Below are 24,187 nucleotides of genomic sequence, written 5' to 3' on the forward strand. Positions count from 1 at the left end.
AATTGTGATTGCCATATTCCTGAGACGGGATATGTGAGTTATATGAGTATTTGGGTGACGTCATGTGTCGATCCTGAACTTATGTTGGGATCGGAGCGTGACAAGGGCACCGGAAGTGGAAAGACAGATAATCCTTGTCCCCCATCTTCACCATCATTCGCCCCTCTGTCACTCCTACCAGCCACCGCCATCATCACCCTTCTTCCTACACGTCGTAGAAGAACGCCTTGATGTTAATCTGGTACAAATTTGCACCATACAGGTCGTCGTCTCTGACGAGCAAATTTTGGGGCTTGTTGGTGAGAACCGAATAAACAGAGGAACAATAGAAACCCACATCGAAAAGAGAATCAATTCTGGATTAGGAAGCTAGACTGGAGTAGAGGAGTGAAGAAAAGTTAGGATTTTGCAGGAATTTGGAAAGCGAAATTCAAGAGAGAATGGCGAAATATGCGAGCATTGAAGATAAAGACGGAGATTTCGGCGAGTCGACTTAGAAGAGGTGTAAATCGAAGCCAGGTCCATCAAATATTTCACAGAGTTCCTGATGCAGGACGTGAAATAAAAAAATATCCATCTGGCATGGAGCACAATATATTATTAGAAGATAAATTACGTGCAGGAATAAAGAGGTGTACTACACAAAATGTAGTTTTTTTTTTTTTTTTTTTTTTTTTTTTTGGACAAAGGCTTACTTTGTTTATAACACAACATATTACAACAGGGAAGGCCCAAATACAAGAAACACCCAACAAAAAGACGGACCTCCATGGTAACCCAACAACTCAAAACATAGTTTTGAGGCCTGAACAGGAAAAACACCAAAGTAAACCCTAGCAACTTCCTCCCTCCCCCGTCAACCCACTTACCAAACGAACAGCCCTTGCAACCATCGAAAAGCAACAAAACTATAATCCCAAAACTGGATGAAAACAGAGTAACAACAGGACCCCAAAATAGAGCCCAAACTCCTTCACATCACACCATAGCAATAGCTGCCACAAATCGAAGGAAGCTAGCAAGACAAAACCCACTAGCAACAGTGCCAACCAAGGCAAACCAAAGGAAGGAGGTGGTGTGAACACCCGAGCAAAAGCTCTACTCACCTTCCGGGAGAAGCGCGAAAAATCGCGTTGAAAAAAGTGGGAGCCAAGCCGGACTGTGAAGTCAGAGAAGGATAAAGCCGATCTGGATTGGGGAACGTGGGGGAAATGAGGAGAAAAAAGGTGGGAAAAAAATAAAGGGAAAAGGTGGAAAGAAGGAGAAAAGGTAGAAAAGGGGGAAGGAAGACGAAAGGTGTTGGAACCCCCAGTCCCACATCGGACAGAGGGAGAAGAGAATAGTGCTTTAAATAGAAATACCTCTCTCTAATTAACACCGAGGCCTTTTGTGATAAAACCCGACACCTGAGGATTGTGCAGGTGGTTAAGTGGGGACAGTATCGGTGTTGTTGGAGTGGGCCATCGGCCCGTCGACCTGAAAATTTCCACATGGTATCAGAGCCAGGGGACGGGCCTGTACTGCCACGTGATTGGGTGGGTCCCCATTGGCCCCGCGTGATTGTCCACGTAGGCCAAAGATGCCACGTGTTTAGGTGGGTCCCCATTGGCCCCGCGTGATTGGGTGAGTCCCGACATGGCTCCACGTGGTTGCCGATGTGTGGAAATTCACGTGTGACCCATAAGTGGGGTCTCACGTGCGGGGGAGTGTTGGAACCCCCAGTCCCACATCGGACAGAGGGAGAAGAGAAGAGTGCTTTAAATAGAAATACCCTTCTCTAATTAACACCGAGGCCTTTTGTGATAAAACCCCACACCTGAGGATTGTGCAGGTGGTTAAGTGGGGACAGTATCGGTGTTGTTGGAGTGGGCCCTCGGCCCGTCGACCTGAAAATTTCCACAAAAGGAAACAGAGGCAAAAGGTGGAAGAAAGGAATAAAAGGGAGAAATTGGAACACCATATACCAAGTCCCCCTCAAAATGAGCTGAAACATAACTTTCTTCTCAATTCTGTCTAAAAACTTTATCGTTCAATACCGAACTCCTTATTTCCAACTTCCGATCTAGACAAGAGAAAGACGACTACTAGGCAAAAGACCTATTTTTCCTCATTACTAGTGCTAGATTGAGCGTAGTTCTGTTTTGCTTCGCCTATTGAGAGACCAATAAAAAGCATTTTTCATGGGTCAAACGAACAAAAAAGGAACTCTCTCTACCATTCCTGGTGACTAACTCTTGAAATCATACAGAGCCCAGGGAAGATGTTGGTCTAGAAGCTTCATCTACGACATGTGCTATCCATTCTAGTGCGCATAGGACTCTGTTGATTGAAGCTTTCAAACTCCTAGTGAGTGGAGAAGGAAGACATGAGCTATTTTTAATATATTTATGGTGCTGGCTAATTATATTACTTGTATTATCTAATTAATCATGTATTTATTAGTTCTCTAGAATATTTTCTTATATATGTCTTTTCACATTTCTCACTTGAAGTTGTAAGCCTATAAATATGTATTTGGAAGGTAAAAAGGGAGATAACAGTTGTTTGAATTATCATATAGAAATTTGAGTTGTAAACTCATTGGTAAGTGCCTTACTCTTGTTTCAGAGTTTGTTGATTTGTACTTTCTTCTAGTTGTCTAAGCTGGTAGTAGAAGTGAAGTTCTTAGGATTTTCAGGTCTTAAGAATTATAGATTTGTTGACTAACTTGATTGTCGTAGTAGGAACTCGAACTGACATCATTATCTTTGATATAGCATTACTCTTGGATCAAGTTGATGCTCTGATACCAACTGATGTAGGAAGGCAATGTGGTGGGAAATAAAAATGAAAAGATATGATAGAGAAGTAGTGTCCACTATCTTCTTGTGCCAGGAGAGACCTAAAAGCCCTAAGAGATTCACTTCTAGTAACAACCTATGACGTATATACAACTGAAGAACAAAGTAACAAACTCTTAAACAAGAGAAAGACACTTAAAAACGAGTTTACAACTCAAATTTCAAAGTGAAAATTCAAATAATTTCTACCTTCTTTTCTTCCTTATAAATATATATTTATAGACTTACAACTTCAAGTAAGAAATATGAAAAGACATACGAAATAAAGGCTCATAAGAAAATATTCTAGAAAACTAAAAGTAGATAACTAATTAGATAACGCTAGCCAAACTCATAGTGTTTCGGTGAAGCTTCATTCCTAGAAACTTAAACACCACATCCAGCCAAAAATAAAATGAAAACAAAAGCAAATACCTAATTAACCGGAAAATGAAAAACAACTTTCTAGATGGATTTAGAAAACCACCAAATGACATGTTTGTATACACGTCAATATTGTATTTCATTATAAACAAATGAAGTCGAAATTAAGCTCTAATTTAAATAAATGATATCATTTCAACCGTCTTATATTGTGTGCATAATATCATGCAATATATCAAATTTTAAAAATAAAAAAAATAAAAACTATTAATTTGACCGTCACACCACCAACTATAAGAACCACCAAGTGGTACACTGCCGGTATGAAAAGACATACGAAATAAAGGCTTATAACTTATAAGAAAATATTCTAGAAAACTAAAGGTACATAACTAATTAGATAATGCTAGCCAAACTCATAGTGTTTCGGGGAAGGTTCATTCCTAGAAACATAACATCCAGCCAAAAATAAAATGAAAACAAAAGCAAATACCTAATTAACAGGAAAATGAAAAACAACTTTCTAGATGAATTTAAAAAACTACTAAATGATGTGTTTGTATACATGTTAGTATTATATTTTATTATAAACAAATAAAGTCGAGATTGAGCTCTTATATTGTGTGATAATATCATACAATATATCAATTATAAGAAAACTAATAGTTTGACCATCACACCACCAACTATAAGAACCACCAAGAGGTACACTGCCGGTGTACACCTGGTTGTGCAGGTTTTTACATACTTGATGGCTGGGTATCATGTACAACATGGAAGCGATTACGACCCATTGACCAAAACTACCACAATTAAATCTGTTACTTCCGTTCTTAGGGGTCAGTTTTTCCACATTTGAAAGATGGACTTTTCCCTCAAATTTGCTTCCTGTGCTGCTTGCCAATCAATCTTCCACGCCTATAAATTCCACAACTGCCTTACCCTTTGCTTCATCTTCATTGCTTTGAAAAGCAATCACTATTGTCGTTCCAGACTTCCAATAATAGTATTATCATTCCCCCTCCAGCCATATAGCTTGTGTGTTTGTTCTTTGGAACCAAGAAAATGGCCTCATCTGCAAGTGAATATCGCTTAGTGTTATCCAAGATTGCAACCAATGAAAAGCATGGTGAGAACTCTCCGTACTACGACAGATGGAAAGCGTACGATCAAAACGTTTCACCCCCACCCCAGCAGAATCCTCTACGGATCATTTTTGTAAGGATTTTATGAATCCATGAATCGTATCCGTTCATCGTATATCGTACGGTTAGTTTTTATCAAATACTGTTTATGTTCATTTTTCAATAAAAATATTTAAAATAATTTCTGACCTCATAATGTACGATTAACAGACACGATTCATGAATCTCTGGAATCCTCACAAAGAGAATTCGGCGAAAAACCCAACTCCTTTTCACCCAACTGAAAGCTTTGATCATAATAAAGCCATCGAATCCATCAAATCCATTAGGCACAACCCTTTACAAAGACACACTTGAAAGCCTTGTCACTTTCATAAGCCACAGTGCATGTTCATTTGGCTGATGAATGTGACAAGGCTTTCAAGTGTGTCTTTGTCAAGGGTTGTGCCTAATGGATTTGATGCTTTTGTTATGATCAAGCCCCTCACATTGTTGTTGTTTTTTGGGCATTTTCATAAGCTGCTTCCAGTGCTTCTTAGGTTATTTTGAAATTCTTGGAGCTATCACAATCGAGGGGGACAATTTGGACTCCAGTTCTCCATCCGAGGTCTCGGTAAAATCTGCAGTTAGATACATGAAATCGTAATTAATTTACGAGTAAAATTAGTTAAGCTTCTAATTTAGCTTGGTGACTTGTAATTAGCAATTTCTTCATGCTTGTACATATCGATATAAGAAAATGAGAGGTACACTGAGCATATCAAATTTGGTGAGAAATATATGAGAACGGAAATTGAAGCTAATTGGGAAATTTAACATTATGGTATAAAGATAAAGACGTTAAACAATTATGGGAAGGAAATTGACGAAGTTGAAGTTTTGCCTAAACATCCAGCTGTAAACAACAGAGACTAATCTGATTTAAATTATCATCCAATGTGAATATGGATGGTTGAGTATGATGCGTATGGCTTTGATCTTATAGTAAATTTCTAACTGTGGAGTCAAAAAGTCTTAACTAGTTCTTAAAATCCACATTAATAATATTGCAAGTTTGATAAAATAATCACGAGCTCGTGATTCAGTGGTAAATGACGGATTGTAGGCTTCATTCAAATTAAAAACTGGAGGTCTTGGGTTCGAAACCCGCTGGTTGGAAGCCAAACTTGTGGCCAGGAAAGACTAAAATGTCTATGTGAGTCTTCCCATTCTCCAGAAGGGATGAATAACTGTGGCTTACCACCAGTTGTTCCTCTTTTAAAAACATATCATACCAATTAAAATACGTGATCATTAGAATTAAGTATAGAATGATGAGTAAGATTAGGCGAAATTCAGAATTTTTGGACCTTCCCACATACATAGATACATACATAGATATATATATATATATATATATATATATATATATATATATATATATATATTAAAAAAAATAAAAATAAAAAGCTTGTGATCGTCCACCTAACTTATTGAACTATAATCCTTATTTATATTTCATTATGACCCTAAACACACATAGGTGCGTACCAGATATGAAAATTCCAACTCTCTATCTGAGTTGGACCAAATCTGGTGACCTTCATAAAAGCCCAAATATGTGTTAAATTTAAGGATTTCAAAACCTTCTGGACAAGCCCATGACTTGGACACCACAAGTTTCTTTCTACCAAAAATTCTAAAACCTACTGCTAGATTGTATGTACAAATTAAAGAACACGTAGTCAACCAAACGAATGAGGAAAAAAAGGGCAAAATATAATAAACTATCTTAACTATTTATTGATAATGTCATACCTTATCTTTAGAATTTGATCAAATATTATACCTTCCGTTACTTAACTGTTTACTTTTCAATTAAATACTCACGTGGCTTGGTTAGGGACTCACTTTCTATTAAAATATTATTAACAACTAAAAAAAATATTTAATATTTTTTAAATATTAAAATAATAAAAATAAATAAAAACAACCCTCAGTTCGTCCCTCCCCCTCCCCCTCCCCCCTTCCTCTCCCCACTCCCCTCTCCCCTCTCCCCCATCTTCATCTTCTTCCCCCCACCTCCAATCCCTCAAAAAAAAAATTTTCCAATTTGTCTTACCCTCGCACCCACCCTCAGTTTGTCTTCCCCCCCTCCCCACCAACCCCCCCCCCCTTTTTTCTCCCTCCTGCAACCCAAAAAAAAAAAAAAAAAAAAAAAAACCCAGATCCCGTCGACGAGAAGATGGGTGCGCGGAGAAGATAAAGGATGGGTGCGGAAGAGGATGTGGAGAATGGATGAGGGTGGTGGATTTAGGGTTGGCAGAGGGTTGGGTTTTTTTTTTTCGGGAAGGAGGGACGAACTGGGTTCACTTTGGATTTTTTTTTTCTTCCTCTTCTTCTTCCGGCAGGGGGGTTAATGGGTTTTCAAAAAAAAAAAATAATAATAATAATACTTTTCTTTATTATTTTAAAAATATTTAATCATTTTTTTAGTTTTTAATAATATTTTAATGAAAAATGGGTCCTGAATCAAGTCACGTCAGTATTTAACTAAAAAGTAAACGGACAAGTAACGGAAGGTATAACATTGTACCGAATTCTAAAAATGAAGTATGACATTGTCAATGTTAAAAGATGATGTATGAAAGTGCCGTGACACAATAGTTGAGGTAGTTTTTTTGTATTTTACTCGAAAAAAAAAATGATGGCTATGGAGGCTCTTGAGGATTTAAGCACTCAACTATTCAGCACGGAATATAATTATCAAAGTACCTACGTAAACTAAAACAATTTTCACACAATATTTGAAATCCCCGGGGTCGGCTAAACAGAACATGACCAGCTCGTTTGCTCCGGTGGCTTCGCCTCGGTGAGAATCAGATATGACTCAACCACCTCATGCTTTCGACATGAACGTAGCAATGGCCTGAAAATTAATTAATATCATGCAAGTATAAAGCGCCAATTACTAAATAAATGATTTCCGTGGACCATGCCATGCATGCATATGTGTGTATATACCTGTCTGAACTTTGGGAAGCCATGGTAGTCTTGAAAATTGGCCACGTTTCTGAACTTCTCAACTCCTTCAGCAGTGCAAATAAGGCTTTGGGATATTTCCTAATCAACTCTTCAACCAAATCAAAGGGAAGCTGGAAACAAATGAAAGTTAAACCATGCATTTTGGTAGATTAATTACTTCTTAACTATAATGTAATAACTTCTGCATTTTGTGTTTGGTAGAAAAACAAGGGATTCCTCATGAATAAGGAAAAGAGGCTTGTGAAGATGTGAAGGTAAAACAATCTCACCACACAGTAAAAGGAAAAACTTTGCAAGAACTTATAAGAGATTGGATTACTCTCCATATTGCCAATTGGTTTTATAGTGGAACTTCAACTTTCTTTATGATATTGGAACAGTATTATAACAGGTTGTTGTTGGATAGTGGCCAAATTAGGCTAGGAAACAAAACAAAATTGATGAGGGAACATCATGATGAGGATTATGTTTCCTTGTTTTGTGGCTTGTTTTGTGGCTTATTTTGTGGCTTAATTTGCTCCTTGTTTTGTGGCTTGTTTTGTGGCTTATTTTGTGGCTTAATTTGCTCCTTGTTTTGTGGCTTTTTCAAAGCCATAATTATTTGGCTAGGATGAAGAAAAGCATAAAAAGAGATGGTGAGAGCATTTGGCTAAACAAGGGGGCAAGGGTGAGAAAAAATCTAGAGAGCTAGAGTGAAAAATCTCTTGTGAAAGAACTCTTGGGGTAGAGTGAGGCTCTTGGGAAAATTCTGTGAGAGGGTGTACAAGTGATATGGGATTGGGTTATGTCGATTTAACTCATGTGTAACTTGTACTGTTTTTCTCATAGTGAAGAGCAATATCTCTCCGAGGACGTAGGCAGGTTTTTGCCGAACCTCGTAAATTTCTCGGTGTCTTTATTTCTCGTATTTTAAACTATTCAACTGTGGGTTTGTATGTTGGTGAAGATAATCAACCAAGGCACAACAATTGGTATCAGAGCTTTGTTGGAAGCTTTGGTTCATTGAAGGTTCAGATTTATTATTCACCATGATGACTACAAACATGTCGTTTTTAGTTGAGAAGTTTAATGGGAAGGGCAGTTTTACTCTCTGGCAGATGAGAGTAAAGGATGTCTTGACTCAACAAGGCTTGGTTAGAGCTTTGAAGGGAAAAGATGGGAAGCCTAAAGAAATGACAGATGACCAGTGGGAGGAGCTGGAGTCGCGTTGTGTTAGCACGATTCGACACTGCATAGCTGATAACATTATCAACAATGTTATGGATGAAGATTCTGCGCCTGCACTGTGGGAGAAGTTGGAAAAACTCTATATTGCTAAGAGTTTGACCAACAAGTTACATCTGAAGAGGAAGCTGTACAAGCTGAAGATGGATGAAGGCGGGAATCTCATGGACCACATGAATGTGTTCAATGGATACTTGGATCAATTGAGGAAAGTTGATGTTAAGGTTGAGGAAGAAGATAAAGCCCTCTTACTTCTTACCTCACTTCCAGATTCATATGAGAATCTTGTGACAACCTTATTGCATGGAAAAGATACAGTAAGTTTGGAGCAGGTGCAGGCTTCTTTGGTGTCTTATGATACACAAAAGAGAAAGACCATTGTTGATGGTGGGCACGAGACTGCTTTAGCTGTTCAAGGTTGGAATCATGGAAGAAAATTGGGAGGAGGATTTGAGAGAGACAGCAGGTTCAAATCAAGCTCCAAAGGCAAGGGACCACAATGCTATGACTGCAAAGAATTCGGGCATAAAAGGATAAATTGTCCTTTGAGAAAAAGAAAGGATGATCTTGGTCCAGGTAGCAGCAATTTTGTGGCGGAAGACTTCGAGTATGCCCTCTAGGTACTCGAAGCAACACATCTCCTGGTGATGTATAGTCTCAAGTGTTGCAGGGGTTTTGCAGCAGGTGGAGCTATGGGATTCACAGGTGATGAGATGGTCCTGAAGAATGAGAAGTGTGAGGAATGTTTGTCTGGCTCGACGGGTGTTGCTGGAAATGGGTGCACTGACAAGTTTCCAAGTTGCAGACAATGAAGAGGAGGAAAACCTGCTATAGGAGACGAGGATGTGTCGAGATCCTGTCTGAAGCTAAATGTTTTTTTTTGCTTGCAGCAGCTGCACATGCATTGGCAGTGACTGAATCGGAACAGGACCAACGAGGTTGATTCAGAGTGTGCATGCTGGTACGTAAGGCCAATGGACTTTGGTACAATTTGGCCAAGGTGGAGATTGTTGGATAGTGGCCAAATTAGGCTAGGAAACAAAACAAAATTGATGAGGGAACATCATGATGAGGATTATGTTTCCTTGTTTTGTGGCTTGTTTTGTGGCTTATTTTGTGGCTTAATTTGCTCCTTGTTTTGTGGCTTGTTTTGTGGCTTATTTTGTGGCTTAATTTGCTCCTTGTTTTGTGGCTTTTTCAAAGCCATAATTATTTGGCTAGGATGAAGAAAAGCATAAAAAGAGATGGTGAGAGCATTTGGCTAAACAAGGGGGCAAGGGTGAGAAAAAATCTAGAGAGCTAGAGTGAAAAATCTCTTGTGAAAGAACTCTTGGGGTAGAGTGAGGCTCTTGGGAAAATTCTGTGAGAGGGTGTACAAGTGATATGGGATTGGGTTATGTCGATTTAACTCATGTGTAACTTGTACTGTTTTTCTCATAGTGAAGAGCAATATCTCTCCGAGGACGTAGGCAGGTTTTTGCCGAACCTCGTAAATTTCTCGGTGTCTTTATTTCTCGTATTTTAAACTATTCAACTGTGGGTTTGTATGTTGGTGAAGATAATCAACCAAGGCACAACAGTTGTTTCATATGTGAAGCCCAACAGCCACACGTGAGGAAGCAAGTTGAGAGTGAATCCTAAAGAAGAAACTTTGCATGTGCTTATGAGCTACTCTCACCGTTACCAATTGATTTTATGATGAAACCTCTAAGTGAATATTTTTAGTGGGACTCCAAGGCAAGAGTTTGAATCCCCCACCCCGGCCCTTTGACCTCCTTGTAACTGAAAAAACTAAATGTGAAGAAGAAAAACAACGGAGCACAGTGCAAACCTGAGTTTCTGCAAAGCCCATCTGGATTACACCCTCAGGATTTTCAGTTGGGTGAAAAGGGTTTTGATCGTACACTTTCCATCCGTCGAAGTACGGAGAGTTCTCACCATGTTTTCCATTGGTTGCAATCTTGGATAACACTAAGCGATTTTCACTTGCAGATGAGGCCATTTTCTTAGTTCCAAAGAACAAACACACAAGCTACAAAGCTTGTGGGGAAATGATAATACCATTACTGGAAGTCTGGAACGACAATAGTGATTGTTTTTTCAAGCAATGAAGTGTGAAGCAAAGGGTAAAGCAGTTGTGGAATTTATAGGCAGTGGAAGATTGATTGGCAAGCAGCACAGGAAGCAAAATTTGAGGAAAAGTCAATCTCGAAATTCAAATGTGGAAAAACCGACCCCTAAGACCTACTCCAACCTTGAAGTAAAACTTAAATTTGAGGTTCTAAACTTATTCTAACTTGCTCCAACCTTTGGGACAAATATGAGTTAAAACTCAAAACTCATTTATGTGCCAAATTTAGCCCAAGATTCCCTTTGGTTGGTAGGGCTAATCCACCATATATGTATATTTTTTTTAGTTTTATATTTATAAATTCATTGAATCCAACGGAAAAAAAAAAAAAAAAAAAAAAAAATCAACGTTCCAAATTTAAATCCAACGGCTCAAGTAATTAAAAAAAATTCCTTTATGTGTTTCATATTCTTTCATAGTGTCGGTTAGTTATTTTTCAATATTTGTCGAAATTTAAATATTTTTAGGTTAAAATGTTTATAAAATTAAATTATGATAGTCTACATAATTTTTTTTCTTTTAAAAATGTTACTTTAAGAAGAAAAAAAAATAGCCTAAATTCATTCTTTAATGATTTGGGGTTCAAATTTTAACCCAGAAAAATTTGAATAAAAATATTATTTCTAGATTAATACCTAAATTTTATAAGTTAAAAATTTTAAATTTTAGCTTAAAAATTGAAGATGGTCTAAGAGCGGAAGTAAGAGAATTTGTTAGTGTTGGTCAATATGTCGTAATTGCTTGAGTGTTGTACATGATACCGAACCATCAAGCATGTTAAAAACTGCACAACCACGTGTGCACCGGCAAACATTCTTTATAATGGGCGGTGTGGCGAGTACCTCTTGGTGGTTCTCAAAGTACACCACTTTTTCACGAACCATCCTTTTATAGTAGGCGGTAGGCGGTGTGGCGGCAGAGTACCTCTTGGTGGTTCTCAAAGTACATCACTTTTTCAAACAATCTTTATATTGGGCGGTGTGGCGGCCAGCCTAATAATTTTCTTATAATTGATATTTATCATATGTTACGCACAATATAAAACGATCGACATAATATTTTTTATTCAAATTAGAGTTCAATATCAACTTCATTTGTTTATAGTAAATACGAGATTAAGGTGTATACAAACACATCATTTGGTTGTTTTTCAAATCCATATAGAGTTGTTTTTCATTTTCTTGTCAATTAGGTATTTTTCTCTGGATGTGTGGTGTTTATGTATCTAGGAGTGAAGCTTCCCATCTAGGAATGAAGCTTTCCTGATTAGCATTTTATTTTGGTTTTAGTAGTCCAAACTGCACTATTTATTACTCCAAGTGGAAATCCACGTGTCTAGCAAGTATGTGCAAACTCGCTTGAAGGAAGAAATTTTTCATTATAAACGGAACACGGATAGTATACCATATGTTTTTATATAAGTGATGAGAAATTTTATTTTTTAAGTTATTAACTTTTTAACACACATATCCCACAATTTGTATAGTGACACGTGATATATCATCTCGTGTTCCGGTCAGACTGAAAAATCTCTCGCTTTAAGGGCTATTCTTGCAAGCATTTCTCAGTAATTAGCCAGCAATCTATTGTTTTACAACACCCTCTTTATTCCAGTATATAAATTTATCTTTCAATAATTTATTGTGCAATATACCAAATGTATGTTTTTATTTCATGTTTTGCATCAATTCCCTTAACGACTCTGGTGAGTGATGTAGGTCTAAAGTCGTCACAAATCATGTGGATCAAATTCGTGACACGAGTCATTTCTTCCTTTGCTGGTGTTAAAGATGGAAGACGCAACAACAATGGTAGATGAAGCATGGTCATCCAGCTGAATTGCTTGGACTCTGCATATTGCCCTGGAATAAGGTGATGGTGGCACCGCTACTCCATATAATCCAACTCCGCCCAAATCTAGTGTGTCCATGACTAGACTCCTAAGATAACTGTATTCGGATCAGCTTTACTCGGCTCTAGAAAATCATGGTCTTACAATTGCCCTTAACTATGCCTTTGAGATGCAACCCATTCCCTTAAGGATGGATTGTTATCCAAAAACCATGCATTTCGGAATAAGCTGGAATACGTATCGTTTAGTCTTCAATCTTTATGTATGTTTGATCCAACTCTTAGAGTTGAAGTGGAGCCGTTTTGGATTCATGACGTGTGCCTTTAAACATCGTGCCCTAAAGCTTGTAATGATGAGACCTTGCACTTGTGGTGTGTACACAAAAAACAAGAAATCTCCTCCTATATTATTCATTAATTCCATCTGTCAGATTGACTGATCCCAAAGCGAGTCGGTCCAAATTCGACGGCTAAATGGTTCTGTCAAATGAAGCGTATAATACATAAATTTTTCAATCACAAACTTCTCGGAACTAGGCACTTAAGACTTATATTTTTTGTCTAGAACTGCCACAGTTCCTTAGCCGTCTTATATGAAGGAGGGTCATCTAAAGCATTCAAAATGTAGTTCCTACATAGAAATTCATTGTGAGTCCAAGGTTCCTACATAGAAATTCACTATGAGTCCAAGCTTCCATGGCCTGCAGAATTTTAGCATTGATATCTCCCTATTCTGCTACTTTAAGGGCTTCAGTTATAATGATATGATTCAAGTTCAAAGTTGTCAAGTAAAACAAAATCTTATGTTGCCAACGTTTGAAATCAACTCCCTTGAATTTCTCAGGTTTCTCAATGTGTTGCTTAATGACACAAACATTTGATTGATCCATATTTTTGTCTTAGATTGTTAAAACCAATCAAATACGGATTATATAATATATGTAATAATTAAACCACAATATGAATAATTAATGAAGTTGTAAATAAAATCACAACAAATATCACTGACTTGTTTTCGAAAAAGATAGCAATCTCCTAAGACAGAAATACATCCCCACACCAGTGCAATAGTTCGCAGACATCTATCTTGCAGGATATAACTATCTAATCTAAGTTCTTGCACTAGAACTTGAATTCTTGGCCAATTGATATGTGTTTCTCAGTGAAAGATTAAAAAGCATGCTTTCATTTAATCCTGCAACCATATATATAATGGCTTAATCCCAACGTTTGCAATTGTTGGATGCAATTATTGTCACGGCCAGATCCCAAGATACACCCGAAATCAACGCACGATCAAGGACTGTAGCGGTACAATATAAAATATATAGTCACCAAGACTCATACATATAATATACATCAGAGCATCAACGAAAGTAACTTACAACAAAGAGTGGCAATCCTATTCTCAAGTGCACTGCTCATAATAGCTACACCACCTGCAATCTTCTCCTCTAATTGCTACCCGTTACTCTGCAAAATAACCCTACGTCATAAGGACAAACCGGGCAAAGCAAAACCCGGATAAGCTGCGAAGCTCGTGTGAGTGACAATAATACAACATATGTGAAAAAAAAATAACATCAAATGATTAAATGTCAAAGTAGTACTACATCCACATATGACATTTCTCTGTATAACGTATCAACCATCAATATCATCATTGTCAATATTATTCCGTCATTCCTTTCAGATTGTGACTCACCACTCGCCTTTCATCATTTTCGAGTAATCACAAGGGTCCAATTGCCACAAATTTCATAATTTAACCACCATACGCCTCATTATTACATATAAGAATGGTTATTCAATTCTGAATCTCACGACGTCTATCAAGATAACATTCAGTCATCACACAACCCGAAGTTGTGTAGGAATGTCACACCATCATAAATACATTTATGTGTAGGAATAAGATTGGTATCTTTTCCTCATTGCATCTCTTCGTTACGAGTAGGAATGAGTCACATCTAAATCTGTTATCTTTTAGGCAACACCATCATGTGAACTAATTGGTTCAATCGTCACTTTTTAGATTGAGTCACACAAGCTTTCAACCTTAACTTTCATATATGTAACAAACAACAGTCTAGGGCTATAGAGAGACACAGTTCGGCTGAATCCTACATTAGGCAACCGATCAGGATGTGGTCCCCCATTGCGGATTGGCCAAGAAAAATCACTCCTAAGAACATCATGTAGGTAGTGACCCCCCATAGTGGATTAACCAAGCAGAGTCACTTCTACGAATACTATAAATAGTGATCACACATCGCAGATTAACCAAGCATGATCACCCTTAAATATGTATGTATGGCCATACCTAAGTAATAAGGATCGCCCATCGCGGATTAACCAAGTACAATCCCAAGGTAGTATGGTCCCTCATTGCGGATTAACCAAGCAAGACCATCCATGTACCACTGCCATATGGTGCAGATTCTGATTAAATCCCACATTACCCCATGTACTGGGTTAACGGTCTTCTACTAGCCTCACATATCACAATCATTTCAAGCATAGCACATATATATATATATATATATATATATATATTTCCGATAGCACCATCAAGTAAACATAGTATGGTAGCACACATTTCCATAAAATCATTTGTAAATCCATGTTATATCCACAAAGTATATAACAAGGAATTTCACAGGTGATAACCATATTACATAATATTAATGTCACTCGCCTGAGTTATTTGCACTTCTACATTCACTAACTCCGCCTCCAAGAACCTAATACAACATACAAAATCCCACTTAGGAAACTTAATAAGACCAACACGTAAAACAAGGCCAAGTGCCACCGTAAATCAAAATGCACGTCAACCGAGAACGACATATCATCGTCATGAGCCAACTAAGCTCCATCAAGCCTTAAAAACATTCTAAAAATAACAGCACACTAAAATAGGGTACATTGACTAAAAAGCCAAATGTCTATCAAAGGTCCTCTAAGGTCAACAAACCTAGGTAATTCAATTCAGAAGATCCACTCATCGGATTCCCGATCCATAAGTTCTCGAAGGTCCAACAACTGATAAATAGGGTGCTCATTGCACAACAATCCAACGGTCGGATTGTTGTCAATTACAAAAATCGTATAACGGTACAATTATCCGAAAACTTGAATAATTGAAACATTGTATCGAATTTCGATGAATGGACTTTGGATATGGGCTCAGGACATCGAGAATGTCCCACTGTCCAAAATCCATGATAACAGATTCTCCCCCACGCGTGGTGGTTTCCGGCGACCGGAAATTCACTTTTCCGACTAACTCTAAATTCTACCAAAATTTACAGGAAGATAGAACTCAACAAGAGGAACAAGTTTTATACCTGCCACAAAGTCCAAAAGTGGACGGAAGATGATCAATTTTGATGATAAATCTGGCAGGTGCCTAAAGCTTCCCGGCGTCGATTCATCGTCTATGGTGGTCCAACAGGGTCAATTATGATCGGGATTTACTCCTTGGATGATGGGATATAAGTTTCAAGTGGTGGAATCGGTCATCAATTTGCCGATTCACCAGAAAAATGAAAAGGGTGGCCTGAGCATTGTTGATTTTCGTCGGTTTTTATGGCCTCGCACCGCCACATACGGTGGTTAATCAAGGTGGTTCTTAGGTGGGTTTTGTAGAGGGACATGAGAGATTCAAGATGGTGGTGGTGGCGTCGAAAAATACCGCCGAAGTTAACTGGAATTGGCGTCAGAAGTTCATGGGTCGCGGAGGTCAATTGGGTGGGTTTTCTGGGTTAGTTTCGGGATTTGGGTTCAGTTTCCTGAAATAGAAACTTACCCATTTCTGGGTTTCCACAAATAGTCCTTACTAATTATAGGATGTCCACATGTTTAAAAGGTCTCATTACTTTCAAGACTCGTAACTTCTTCATTTTAACTCGGAATTAAGATATGTTTGCACCTACGTGCTAGTGGAATCAAGCTCTACCTAAACAACTCAAGAATTGACCGAAAAGGTCGAGTAAAATTTGAAATGGCAGAAATGCCCTTCACTTCACTTTTCTCGAAATCGGAGAATTAACAAACTAACTTCAATTAAATCTCCGTAATATGTCTAAAATAAAATAAAATACTAATTTTGGGGATGAGATATCACAATTACAACCTTTTGAAATCAATCTTATCCTTTCGAAATTGTTACAACTGTTGACTGAAGCAACTTTATCCTTTCAAAAAAGCTGAATCAAAAAACAAAAATGTGAACCCAATACTTAAATCATCTGATGAGCCCCAAAACCCAAAGCCATCCTTGATATTTTAATATTAATATATACCCAAGCCCAAATCCAAACTCAAGATCACAAGGTCCATGGGTTGGCTTAATTCATTTTAATTATAAGTAAGGATCCCTCACTTATATCGGCTTATTGACTTCAGGTTTTGGTTGATGTTGGACTTGCCATCCTTCATAATCCCAACTGAGTAAACACAACTATATTCTCTAATTAATCAAAAATAAAATTATTTAAAAATAATATAAATAAGAAGGTTGAAGTTCGACCATAAAATTAATTAACAATATGATAAGCAATCCAACTCCTTATACACCTGTGGAAGATTCTTTTACGGAAATGGATTCTCTCTCAACAATAAAACATGAATACAATTGATTACGTGTCAGGACATATCAATCATCACATAAGGTGGTATCTAATTGTTGTATTAAAAAGTGAGCATTGTTGCTAATATAGGTTAAAAGCCTATGATTTTGGGAACTTTCATGAAAAGGGCTTGAGCTAAGTTTATTTTAACCAAAAACCATGCTATAACTTTATTTAATGAAAAGACTTAAATTTTAATGAAAAACTCTTAAATTTTAATAAAAATAACAAAAGAACTTAAATTTTAATGAAAAAGACATAATTTTAATATTAAAAATAAAAAATAAAAAAAAACTAACGCTCGGGACCCACGTGTCCTCACACATATTGTTTATAAAACTTATTACACTGCTTATGAAACTTAACGGTACTACAATATTTATGAACCTTAACGGTACTACAATGTTTATGAACCTTAACAGTACTATACTATGTATATACGTATATTATTTATTTTTCCTTAAGTAGGTACGAGTGAAATCTACATATATCACTTATATATATAATTTATTATACACATGAAATACACTTTACGAGATTATAGTACTAGACGTGTGTTTATGTTATCTTGCTTTGTTAAAGGCTAAGTTTGTGAATGGAAGTGACATGTTTTGCAATGCAAGATTAAAGTTAATTCCAAGTACTGTTGAAGGATATTGGATGGTCAAGTGCGCATGATGTTGCAACAAAAGCTTACCTACCAAAAAAGGTTGTATCCTATAATATTTGAGGCAAGCCAATTTCCTAGAGATTGATGTAGATATTGGACCATCATTTGTAGAGAGGAGTATCATTTTTACTAATCATCTTTGATTTTTATCAAAAACTTGATCACTTCAATGACGAGGAGGAAAGGTGGCTTTTTTTAGGGAGGAGGGGGGGGGTAATGGTGGGAGGCGGTGGGCCAATGCTTTTATATATATTATCTAATTTTTATCATTAAATAAAGTTATTAGGTGATTTTTTTGTTAAAATGCAAAGTTTTGAAGTCATTTTTGTTAGTTTTTCTTATGATTTTAGTGTTAAAATTCAAAATGATAAAGGAGAGGGAAGACAATGACGTGAGAACTCCTAGGTAAAATGGAAAATATTGTTCCAATGTGCCATAACATGGCTCATGTGACCGGGCAGCTAAAAGCCTAAAACCATGTGCGTGCATGCTAACAATCATGCATATTGAGACAAATTATTTGGATAAAATGTTTGCTCATGTGAAGGAATTGGGTGAGACAAAGTGAACAAAGAACTACAAGGTAAACAAGTACCGAGAGAGAGAGAGAGAGAGCGAGAGAGAGAGAGAGAGAGCGCGAGCTAACCCTACATCGTAAAGGGGGTAGCTAAAACCATGTGCATGCTAACATGCATATATATACATCGAGAGTCTATACATTTGAGGATAACATGGTCGTCCATGTGAAGGAATGGGAGTGGAAGGGAGTGTAAAGGGGAACATATATTACATGCATGCCCATGCTCAGAGAGAGAGAGAGAGAGAGCGCTTTGTTTGGTTCTACATGTTGTTTTTTAGAAGAAAAAAATGGGGTTGAAAGTGTTTTGGCATGCAATATGGGAAGTTTGGCCACCAACCTGCTGCCCGGCCGCATGTTTGCTTCATTCCCGCAGGTATCCAAATACAATGATAAAGCGAATCCAATTAACTAGAATATATAAGATTGACGCATATCCAATTTATGATTTAAAGGGCTTGGGGATTGCTAATGGCATATGATTGCCTACTTGTGATCAATTTTGACACATTAAATTCCATGTACCATGATTAATCTTGACTGTCTTGATATTGCTTCTTTCTTTTCTTTTTTTTTTCAAGGAAAGAGAAAAAAAAAAAAAATTAAATACCACATTACAGGGTAATAAGTTGTTTTTTTATCATTTTAGGGTAAAAGATTGAATGTTACTTTTGGTATTACAATTATACGATGTCACAGATGTCTACGGGAGAGATTCATAAATTACACATCCAATTTTTTTGTTTTCTGTCACAAAAACCGAATGTAAAGATGATCACAAATTTCTGAATACATGATCTATATTTGACTCCTATGACATGTTATTACAATATGCCGAATTCTGTAAAAGTTGATAATAAAATGATCACAAAAAAGGTTGCGGGGGACAAAATCAATTCCAGAGAGATAAACATTAAACAATACGATTACAGCGTGGGGGGAAATCCCACACTAATCTTGTAACCATCCTTGTTTTCTTCTGTCTTTTTCCAAACTTGTTTTCCCTTATTCAAATTTTATGCGTTTTTTTCTTTGCTATTATGTTTTTTCCTCAATATAATAATATTATATCATATTAAAGCAATGGATGACTACTTTTGTTGGAAGAGTTAAGTCCAATCACTTCAAAAACGAATAGTTGTTTTTGACCTGAAAGGATTTTTGAAGTAAATTTAAATTTTTTTTTTTTTGGTCTAAAAAATTTGCATTAATCCGATAGAAATTTACAGGCCAACAAGAAAGCAAAATAACTCAAATACATTGGATGGAAACAGATACATAAAAGCCCAACTCAATAAAATGAACTAAAACAGAAGCCCAAATCTCTAATTTCCGACCGCAGAAAGCAGCGTCCGGCGCCGTCACTGCCACAAAAGCCTTGCCAGCAAATACCGAAGCAGCAACACTAGAAAAAATAATCGAGTGGTGAAAACGAACAAGACATCGCAGCACAAAAGTACCAAACCCGCAACAAGAAGCACAGCACATCTAGATTTCTTCACTAAAGACGCAAAAACCAAAATATAGTCACCAGATCCAAATCTCATTCACAAATCCCTGCAAATATATACAAACACAATAACACATGGATAAAAGGTGAGGCGTATGTAAAATACCTTTACTTTGGCCAAAGCTGCAGTACACTTGGCCTCAGGAGAAATCTAGCATGCCGTTTTGGGGGTACATCGAGGGAGGGAAATAAATTTGGCAAACATATTTGGTGCGGAGTCTGCATATCAGAGCAAAGGATGGGGTATGGATGGTTTATAGGGAAGGGATTTGGATCCTCGCCGAATCCCCTTTCTGAAGATCCTGCGAGGATCCAAATCCATGGGGAAGGAAAGTAGAGTGTGGGGGTGGATGAAGTTTTGGATTTGGAAAAGAACGGCAATGGGAGGAACAATTTATAACATGCATTTGTATTGACAAAGATTTTTGACAAGAAAATAAATACAGGCGCAATACTGTATATGTTTGATGGAACTGCATGACTATGACATAAATAAATATAAAAACAGAGTGACATGTGACCCCAATCTGTTGGAAACTACATGATCTTGTTTTTTTGTCAAACTGCAAGTCCTTGTTTGTTTAGCATATAAGAGATCCATAAGCACAAACCAAAAGTAACGGACGAAGTGCATCTCGATCTTGACTAGTAGGTAATTATCGTCGGAAGAACTTTTCTAATTTTCTTTACTCCGCAGAGATCATTATACCTACCTTCAAAATATGAAGCTGTAATCTCTTTTTGATGCTATATTAACGGTTATATGAGAACAATGTTAGGAAGACTACATTTTTAAATCATATTGATGTACAATCTCATATGATAAATAATGCATACAACCATCACTTAATCAAATAGATTTATTAATTGACGTGACATATATACATTACTCATCACTTGCAAAAAATACGATCTTCTTAACATTCTTCGATTAGACAATTGCAAAACTTAATTGCAATAATAACAATTTCCAATGGATGCTTTATCAATAATATATGTTTTGCCTTATGACGTGAAATTGATTACGGTTAGTCTGCTTTTAATTATCTTTTAATTTATTTTATTAAAAAAATAAAAAAATAATAGTAAGGGTGTGCAAAATGAGAAAAATATATGTTGAAATCGCTTTTTGACAACATATTAAGCTGTTAATCATTAACACACGAAAGCCAAATTTTTCAATCTTTTGAATCGAATCGTTACCACTACATATATATGTCTAAATTAATTAAACGTGTATAAAACCGGCCAAAGGTGTGTTAATCTTTTTGTTTTTTTTTTTTTTTTGCACAATTATGATATCAATTGCGATTCACTTAATAGTTAGATAAAACGAGTGAATGTAATGCTCGTGTTGTAACACACTTGTTAATTATAAAGCTTAAAATCAAAATTCACAGGCACTACAACTTATAATTTATGAGGAAAGATAACACTACTTAACGGTATTACGTGCCCAACCACAGAAAACAAGAAAGTGGATTGTAAGTGTTTTTCTCCCCTTCTTTTTCTGTTGGTCAAAAGTGAGGCTTTTAGCTATTGGAATCCGTGGATCTAAGCTGGAAGGATAACAAAGCTGTCTAATGTGTATATCAGCTCAGAAAAGCAAGTGAGAAAACAATGAGAACGTCTCTGCAGAGAGAGGAAAGCAGTCGTATATTTATGGCTCCAAGTCTGCAACAATTTGTTCATATTTTGGCAGCATCTGATCATTGCGCGTTGCTTGGAGAGACACCTATATACAAATAACATTGACTCGAAAATTGGACACTAACATTATTTCACTGTGTTGCCACTATTGCCACAACTACTGACTGAATGCTTGTCGGCTTCATACATATAATGGAACGACACCCCTTCGTGGCAAATATTTCGTATTACCATCAACCAATTTTGGTTCAACCATGACATCCAACTCAAATCGAATCGATGCAGAACTAAATATCAAGGCGACGGCATCCCAAATTTATCACCTGCTGCATTGTATTGTTGGAAATGTAAATTTTTACGTCGATTGGACTATACATTAATTGAATTTCCAAACTTCATGTGCTGCTTTTTTGTTGGATTATGGATGGGCAATATTTTATTAAAGATTTCTACAGTCCAGAGCAATCTATTCTTTTGTGAGTCATGTTGAAGCTCAAGATATGAAATATCAGCGGGTACAAAACAAAAGGTTTTGAAAATGTCTTATCCACTAGATACTGAACACAGTTCTGTACACATAATACTCTTTCGCTCACAGTTTATACAAGTATTTTGTTTTCCCCTCCTTGCCTTTTCGTGTTGTCCTGATCAAGGCATTCCATGTTCTCTCACATTTTGGCCATTAAAAGAGATTTAAAGTTAGATTCCACTCAAACAGTACTCATATCTAAGCTATTTTTAATCAACATCTATCTATTATTCGTATGATTTGAATTCAAAGTCTCCTCTAACATGATGAAAATTAAATACTCATAGAATAAATAATCAGTGAGTTTGTACTTTAATTTTTACAATTTTGTTTTTCAAATTTGATCAAAATACCAAGCTGAAATGAGACCAATACTATATGTTGAAAAATGCAGTGCCACGTTGGAGAATCACAAATTTTATTGAATAGTTCCACTTCTAATTGCGTTGAGGCCTTATGATAAAAATCACAATTGTCTTGTTGTGCAGGTGATTAAGTTGGGATAGTATTAGTGTGATTAATAGTCGGTCATTAGCCCGCTAAAATCTTCACATGGTGTCGGAGCAGGTTTACTCCAACTTGATTTGATATGACAACCGTTCCAATTGTGAACAAGACCCTGTCGTAACGATGAACAAAACTCTGACTCGACTACGAATCTTTCATTTATTGGGAAAAAAAGGGTGCTGATGTGAAATTGGTTTACATGTGGCACACTAAAGATGTGATCTCACGTGAGGGAGAGTGTTGAAAAATGTAATCCAACATCACAAACCTTGACATAATAAACTAGAACTTATATTAAGTAGTTTCACCTCTAATTGCACTGAGGCGTAAAGCGTTTTGAGCCTCACTTTGAGATTATGACACTATCACCCCACATTAAAGATATTAAAAAAAACATTAACTAAAATTTCTCCTAAGACTGTGTACTATATATCTTACATATATTGTCGTTCTTTTTCCTCATATAAGTTTTGGATATATTTATTAGTCAATAACCATTCATTTAAATTCATCTAACTAATTTTATTACATATAAGGCTACATATGCTAATATAAAAAATTTTGCATTTCCACATACAAGATGCTAAAATGCTAGCTCTAGCTGCAATTGAGTTCATCGTTGCCTATGCAGAAACACCAGGACAAATCTCAATGTAGCCGTAATCAAGAAGCTCCTCAATCATCTGCTCAATATGATCATCCTGAAGAGGCTTAATAAACTCCTGCTGCTGATGATGATGATCATGAGGAACCCCCTGCAGATCACCACCAACCCAGTTCCCATGATCTACCCATTGTTCTGCTCCGCTATAATCCCTGACCTTCTCGCCCCCTTTTCCGGTAATCCAGGTGGTAGAAGGGAGTGGCATGTGTACTTGTTCTTGGGGCTCCTCCTTTGGCACTGCAGGTTTGGTAGTTTTGGCCATTTGGAGAGAGGCCATGTTGCATTTGTGCAGCTTTGCCATCAAAGCTGCTGAGAGAAGCGTGGATGAATGCAACATGGGCTCGTTAGGATTGTATGGGAAATTTGTGCGCGCTTTTAGGCCACACATGAGCCTTGCTGCTTCATCGTATGCTCGTGCAGCGTCCTCCGCAGTTTCGAATGTGCCTAGCCAAATTCGTGTCTTCCTGAAAAAACAACAACGAAACGCTTTTCTAGTTCAGAATTAATCAAAGAAATATGCATAAAAAAATTTCAATTAAAACAATTATCATTAACCATTAGGATAAAAAGCAAGCTTTATTTAGTTAAAGCATGATATGAAGATATTTCATTGAATACTGAAGGAATATGACATAAACGTTTGTAAAGGATTTAAAAGAAACGGTTCGGAGAGGGAATTACAGTAGAGGGTGGCGAATCTCGGAGACCCAAGAGCCCCAATGCCTCTGTCGGACGCCTCGATACCGCTGCTGGGATCTAGCCATGGTGGTGGTGGTGGTTGTTGTGCAAAGAGAAGCGTTTCGAAAGTCTGAAGGGGCCCAATATGGTGTACTTTGTGAGAGTAGCAGAAGAGGAGGTGACAAGTAGG

General features: G+C 37.0%; 2 protein-coding genes and 1 long non-coding RNA gene across 3 annotated transcripts; all 3 read right to left on the reverse strand.

Moving 5' to 3' along the window:
- Nucleotides 1-4,764: 4,764 nt before the first annotated feature.
- Nucleotides 4,765-10,692, reverse strand: LOC148689637 (1-aminocyclopropane-1-carboxylate synthase 1-like). The gene is made up of 3 exons (XM_088688690.1): nt 10,428-10,692; nt 7,352-7,482; nt 4,765-4,968 (listed from the first exon to the last, which is right to left on the reverse strand). Exons 1-3 carry the CDS (start codon nt 10,596-10,598, stop codon nt 4,884-4,886), a joined length of 387 nt encoding a protein of 128 aa, XP_088544816.1. The 5' UTR covers nt 10,599-10,692; the 3' UTR covers nt 4,765-4,883.
- Nucleotides 10,693-19,696: 9,004 nt separating this feature from the next.
- Nucleotides 19,697-20,297, reverse strand: LOC148689638 (uncharacterized). The gene is made up of 2 exons (XR_015958730.1): nt 20,076-20,297; nt 19,697-19,864 (listed from the first exon to the last, which is right to left on the reverse strand). It is a non-coding gene; the product is annotated as an uncharacterized LOC148689638 (long non-coding RNA).
- A 2,627-nt stretch (nt 20,298-22,924) lies between these two features.
- LOC137749196 (ethylene-responsive transcription factor ERF003-like) lies at nt 22,925-24,187 on the reverse strand. Its single transcript, XM_068489311.2, has 2 exons — nt 24,001-24,187; nt 22,925-23,783 (listed from the first exon to the last, which is right to left on the reverse strand). Exons 1-2 carry the CDS (start codon nt 24,081-24,083, stop codon nt 23,279-23,281), a joined length of 588 nt encoding a protein of 195 aa, XP_068345412.2. The 5' UTR covers nt 24,084-24,187; the 3' UTR covers nt 22,925-23,278.

The sequence above is a fragment of the Pyrus communis genome, chromosome 17 (genome assembly GCF_041283825.1).
Source record: "Pyrus communis isolate YQ-2024b chromosome 17, ASM4128382v1, whole genome shotgun sequence".
In the NCBI taxonomy this organism is placed as follows: domain Eukaryota; kingdom Viridiplantae; phylum Streptophyta; class Magnoliopsida; order Rosales; family Rosaceae; genus Pyrus; species Pyrus communis.

What these genes read in the sequence shown, in the direction of transcription:
- LOC148689637 (XM_088688690.1), bottom strand. Translation starts at nt 10,598, where the DNA reads ATGGCCTCATCTGCAAGTGAAAATCGCTTAGTGTTATCCAAGATTGCA. An exon ending in TGGGCTTTGCAGAAACTCAG is followed by an intron (nt 7,483 to 10,427) that starts GTTTGCACTGTG and finishes ATTTGTTTCCAG; the next exon opens with CTTCCCTTTGATTTGGTTGA. An exon ending in GCTTCCCAAAGTTCAGACAG is followed by an intron (nt 4,969 to 7,351) that starts GTATATACACAC and finishes ATCTAACTGCAG; the next exon opens with ATTTTACCGAGACCTCGGAT.
- LOC137749196 (XM_068489311.2), bottom strand. Translation starts at nt 24,083, where the DNA reads ATGGCTAGATCCCAGCAGCGGTATCGAGGCGTCCGACAGAGGCATTGG. An exon ending in GAGATTCGCCACCCTCTACT is followed by an intron (nt 23,784 to 24,000) that starts GTAATTCCCTCT and finishes TTGTTTTTTCAG; the next exon opens with GAAGACACGAATTTGGCTAG.